The 6,000-nt window shown below is 36.1% G+C and overlaps 1 protein-coding gene across 1 annotated transcript; it reads left to right on the top strand.

Annotated features, from left to right (window-relative positions):
* Window positions 1-1,154: 1,154 nt before the first annotated feature.
* Window positions 1,155-3,701, top strand: LOC129125502 (leukotriene B4 receptor 1-like). Its single transcript, XM_054640976.2, has one exon. The coding sequence runs from the start codon at window positions 1,291-1,293 to the stop codon at window positions 2,299-2,301; it is 1,011 nt and encodes a 336-aa protein (XP_054496951.2). The 5' UTR covers window positions 1,155-1,290; the 3' UTR covers window positions 2,302-3,701.
* The last annotated feature ends 2,299 nt before the right edge of the window (window positions 3,702-6,000 follow it).

Here is a 6,000-nt window from a genome sequence, read left to right as displayed (position 1 = left end):
TATTTTGAAGATATAATACTTGACTTCAATGGCGTTATTCTGGATTTGCTTTTGATCTCATTATACTCTTACAAGAGCAAAACCAGCTAAGCTGCTTTGGGGGTGCTGTTGTTACAATCCTTTTTCCATGGTGAAAAATACTTTTAAACTTAATACTGTGCACTACATTTGCCAGGTTTGTAAAATTAGGGAAATAATCTGCATCACATTCTTAAATTTAAGAAAGCTATAAATAACTCTTTTGTTTCTGTGAACTTTTTTTAGTGGTAAATACCCTTCCAGTTCCACTTCTTGAATATTTCTGTTGGCTCTGCTGTTCTAGTTCCTCCTTTAACATTTTAGAAATGAACTTCAAAAAATGTTTTGAAATCAGGATAACAAAATAGTTTCATACTCTTTGGCCAGGCTCTGAAGAACTTATGATTCATTTAGGATTTGAGTACTACACTGACTACCAAGTTCCCTAGGAAAAATCATAAAAGTCATAGCCCATTGCTGGCACAGCAGGACAATAATGTAGTCATATCTTTTCTCTCTGACATGGAGCATTTCCTCCTATAAGTCTACATCCAGACAGAATACTCTGATGGTTATTGTTTGGTAAAGAACTGCAATTTCCGATAGAATTAGAAATACAACTCCTACCCACTTTGTTGTACCAGTACAGTACAAACAGTTGATTTCCTTTATGCCAGGGTATTTATAAATATGATTGACTGTTTTCTGCTGAATTAAAAAAGATGACATGAAGGTAGTAAGCACAATTTTTTGTGCTTTAAAATTCATGCCAAACATATAATGCCCATTTGTAGTTTACCTGCCACCGCTCTGTTTTTTGTTTTTATAATATAAAGTGCCAAGTTGTTCATAGGAGCAAGAATAGAAGAGCATAAAAAGGATTTCTTTCTCCTCACGGCCATTGATTAGATGAGTAACATCAAAACATTAGTACATTTCTTTAAATAGGGACACTTGAGAAAGACCACCAACGTGCTGTAAAATTTGCTGAAGCACAATGAATGTATAACTAACAGTAAAGTCAGGTCCTGCATTGTATTTTTACTTTTGCTTTGTATGCAAAAATACCCATCCTCCTAAACAACAGGAACTGCCATATGTGGCCATCTGCCATATGTGGTCAGATATCTGTAAGAGTAAACATGAGGATGTGAGCTCATAGTCTGCATTAGCTTTCAGAACATCAGTTAGAGGAGAACTTTCATGTAGTTCACCAACACCTGCAGAATAAAAGCAGAGCACAGAGCAACCAAGAACAGAAGAATATCCAGAATGAGTCAAGCTGAGGAAAGCAGTGGCAACTCAACATGGAATATTGTGAGGTCAGTAGTCTGCATAATACTGGCCTTGTCATTTCTAATTGGCACCCCTGGGAACTGCATTGTCATCTGGACTGTTTGTACAAAAATGAAGAAGGTATCTCTTTCAGTCCTGCTGATCTTGAACCTGGCCATTGCTGATGTCCTTGTACTGATCACTTTACCAATCTGGATTTACTCTTTTGTTGACTCATGGGTTTTTGGAATCATCTTCTGCAAAATGCTGGTTTTCATTATTTACTGCAGCATGTATGCCAGTATATTTCTGATTACAGCACTCAGCTTGGAGCGGCTACTGGCTGTGTTTTACCCTTTCACAATTCAAATATACAGAAGAAAAGAAAAAATGTCTTTGATTCTGTTCCTTATTTGGTTCCTGTCTGTTGCCTTTGGCATTTCTGTCATTCCATTTCAAGAGACAGAAGAAATGAACGGTCGACTTCTGTGCACATGTCGCAGCTATTCTTCTAATAGACAGAAAGTGTCCTATCTTCTGCTGGAGACCCTTGCAGGTTTTGTAATCCCTTTCTTAATTATTTGCACTTGTTATGTGTGTGTTGCAAGAAGAATAAGCAGAATGACTTACCAATCCAAGCAGCGATCAGAACGTCTCATTGCCAGTGTCGTGGTGGCTTTCATTCTGTGCTGGTTCCCTCACCACATCTTTAACATCCTGGATGTCATTTCTGTTGAAATAGAGCTCTCTAATGAGGAGATGTCTTTGGCATTGGAAGAAATTGTAGACAAAGGAGCGTACATCTCTGGAGCACTTGTATTCATCAGTAGCTGTATTAACCCTCTGCTTTATGCTTTTGCTGCACGAAAGTTTCAGAACCACCTGAGGTTTGCCAAGATTTCAAAGCTGTTTGAACAGATCAGTCAGACTGTGACAGAGGAGGACAAGAAGAGAAATCTGGTTGTAGCCAAACATGAAGTTCCTTTGGTGGGCACAGAAAATCTCTAACAAGGAACTCAGTGACTAATCTGTGTCATTTCTTCAGCAGTCCTTTCTCCTCATTCTCATTTACTGAGCAGTCCAAGGAAAGCTGTAGAGAAAGAAAAGCTTTTTGGTTTTTTTTCTTGTGTGTTTTATAAGAATTGGCATTAACAACATTGTTCAGTTCATAAATTATTATTCACATCATGAAATGAGCACTATTTCACTGTTGCTGAGAACCTCAACAAGGTGGCTAAAAGCTAAAATTGTGAGGAATACAGCATTGTTACTTTCCATTAAAATTATTTCTAATTTCTAGAAAGTCTGTGTGCAGAAAACAGAAAAGAACTGCATGTGGAAAAGGGAGACTTTGAAAGCTTGAAACTAATGAAACGAAGGTTTTTTTCAGAAAAAAAAAGTTGTTACATGTTCAAAAATCCTTATACAATCTAAAATTTTAAGAAGTTAAATTCTTTATATGGCTAAGAATGGTTTTAAAGTGTACTCATGACACAAAACTCTTCTGGGTTGATGGAAAATTGAAAGCTATTTTTTATTCATTGCTATATTTAGGTTTGAAAGTAATAAGGGTTGTTTACACAGTCAAGCTCATTTACTGCATTATCTTGGGGTAATAGGTTTGAACAAGTCAAACGTGGATATGAGAACTGTGTTGTATGGCAAACATCACTGCAGACTGCATGCTGGATCCAATGGCAAACACATTGCATTCTTCTGGAAATTTTATGCATTAAGTATATATGCTTTGAGTATCCTCAAAAATTTTGATTCAAAGAAGTTAAGCTTCCAAAATATCTATTAAATTGTGAAAGAATTGGATCAGGCTCAGGTAAGGAGGAAGGAGACATCCTTCCTATTAATTTTATGTGTAAGAAAATTATGGTAGTAGTACAAAGTGTCTTATATGAGAAGAACTTCACCTTGCAGATAAAAGAGTTATATTTTTCTACTCTTATAGAATAGTGGACTTTACCATAGGAAACCAATAAAATTAGTGTTTGCAAGGGCTTTAGTTTTGTGAATGTGTGTAAACTCACTGTGAAAAATTGCATGGCATCAAGTGTTGGATTTTGAAGTTTTATTTATTTCAATTGTGCTTAACATTTTTTACACTTGCTTTGTAAATTTTTAAGTCAAGTATTTGTAATAAGATCAAGATCACTACTGATTATGAAGCATATTGTAATTTCATATTCCTTGTTCTGGACAGTTGCTAAATAGCCACATTACTCATCTTTACAAAGAAATTACAAATACTAACCAGCCATTAATTTTTGAAATTTTGAATAATTTTGAATTTTGAAGTGAAGGATATTTGAGTTGTATTAATTTAGCTTGTAAACTGAAATAAACACAGGGAGATTAAATCCTTAGCTACATATGGAAGAATACTTCTCTAAACTTTGCATATGTATTTGTTATTCCTGCTTCTTATCAAAAAGTATTTTTTCTCCTGAATAGAAGTCCACAGCACAGAGGGTTTTCCTTCAACAGGACTCCTTCACTGAAATTAAAAAAAAACTTTAGCAAGATCTTGTTTGCAACAAAAAGTAAACAACAGATAAAACACTTTAGACTTGACCCCAGCCTTTACCTACCACTATTTTTCACCCCTCTAATGGCTTTTAATTGCTATAGGGCATTCAATATAGCAATGTGACATTATCTCACAAAAAAAGCAGCAGTTTCAGTTATCCACTCATAAAAAAGTGAAGCTGTGTTTCCCAATATGTTCTTGAGATAGGAATCACTCACTATTCAACAACACAGAACAGACCAGGACATTTGCTATCGGATAAGCACATGAGCACTGCAACTGAACTTCTAGGCCACAAAGGGTCAAGTATTTCTCAACTCAGAGAGTGAGAAAACACGCAGGCAAACTTTACTACAAGCTGCCTGACCAATATTTTCTTTTCTATCAGTCCATGCCTGAATTTTCTGCCTCAATATTAATTTTTCACATTTTCTCCATTGCTTTTTACTCACAGTACTGAAGTCCTTGTCCATCAGGAGGTCCATCAAGGAGCTAGAGCTGTCCCTCTTAATTTCTCATTAATGGCCTTGGTTCTATGTCCAGTAGACAGTCAGACAGTCATCTCTAAGAACTGTGTTTCTTTTGAAGGCTGTTTGAGAAGTATTAGAACATATTAAAACAGCAACATTAACTAATTTCATTTTTATGTAGAGTAAATAGAGTTAATTCTTGCAGTTGGTATGCACAGTTAAAATCCTCACTGATTTAATATTTTTGTCAGCACAACAGCCATGTAACTGGGACCATAAGAGTCCACCTAAAAGTACAAGCAGATGACTTGGTCGTCTGCTTCTTCCTTGAGCAGGTACACATCAGGCCTAGCAATGCAGCCAGACTTTGCACTTCATCAGTGCTAACATGCTCTCACCTCTGTCTGTTGCTCAAGCTAGATCAAAATAGTGACCTCCTATTAACTTGAGACACACTCAGATTCTCCTGGGAAAATAGAGGCTTCATGTCATTTGAGTTGCTCTTCTTTCTTTCTCTTTCTTTCTTTCTTTCCCTTCTACCCTTGTTTATGAGGTCTGCTGTGTGTTTTCAATGTCCAGTTATTTCTCATGACACAGCAAGGCAGAAGGCTGAGCTAAGAGAGAGCCACTTCAGTTACCTGAGTGAAATCACCTCAGACTACACTGAAGTGCAGGGAACATCATGTGGAGTCAGTGCAACACTGCTTAGAACACTGAGTACTAGGAGGTGACCAGATACTTTGAATTTCTCACATTTGTAAAAATTAATCATCTTCTAACAATTATCTCTTAACATTTCAGTATTTCCCAGCCTGAAACTTGCTGTCGACATTCCATGGGTTTGCATCAGGATTTTTTCACATTTACTGTAGTAGGATCATGCTGCTTAAAGTGGATTCATGTTGTATTAAATGGATTGAAGGAAAGCCTGAGGAATTTTTAGCTCATACAGCCAATATACAAGAAGGATAGAATAGGATATAAAGAAAAAGCATCAGCCTTACACTATTTGTTGCCTGTTGACATCAAAATGTTTCTGTAAGCATCACGGTAAAAGAGTTATACTTGGATTAAAACAATGAAGCTTTGTGAATATTTACAAGCAACTCACAGTTTAAGGAGTAGCACAAGGGAAATCAGAGATCCTTATTTGCAAGAAGAAACAGGGCAATTGCATTATATTAGGGAAAAAATTATTTAAACCTCCAGAACAGTTTCTAGGAAGAAGTAGAGCAAAAGACACATTTTAAAGACAGGTAAGGCTGCAGTTATGGAACTCTTAGGGTTACAATTAGCAGGACTAAATGAAAGATTTGCTGGCAGTGCCTGGGTGAAAGGAATAAAAAAAGCTAAGGAATAAAAAAAAAGCTTCCTATGTTGTTTCTGATGGCACAGAAACAACATAGGAATTCAATTTCTTTCACATTCAAGCAAGAATCTGATAGAGAATAAATATTTCAGAAGGTGCAAAAGTGGCAAATATTAACAGTGGTGAAGGTTTTCTCTACACGTTAGTGTACAGCTCTTGTATTATTTTCTTTTCTGCATATATTGGGAAAAGGGAAGGGAAAGGAAAAGCTATTGCTTTTTTGAGTAGAAAAACATGAGAAATAAGTTAGTCAAGATTATTATAGAGAATTATATAGACTTAAAATGAAACTGAGAAGTTCAGCCATGAAAACTGAGTATAGAAAGAGC

The sequence above is a fragment of the Agelaius phoeniceus genome, chromosome 12 (assembly GCF_051311805.1).
Source record: "Agelaius phoeniceus isolate bAgePho1 chromosome 12, bAgePho1.hap1, whole genome shotgun sequence".
NCBI lineage: Eukaryota > Metazoa > Chordata > Aves > Passeriformes > Icteridae > Agelaius > Agelaius phoeniceus.
Note: the sequence above shows the minus strand (reverse complement) of the source record. Positions and strands in the feature narration are given on the sequence as shown.

Coding starts and splice junctions, on each gene's coding strand:
- LOC129125502 (XM_054640976.2), top strand. CDS start 1,291: ATGAGTCAAGCTGAGGAAAGCAGTGGCAACTCAACATGGAATATTGTG.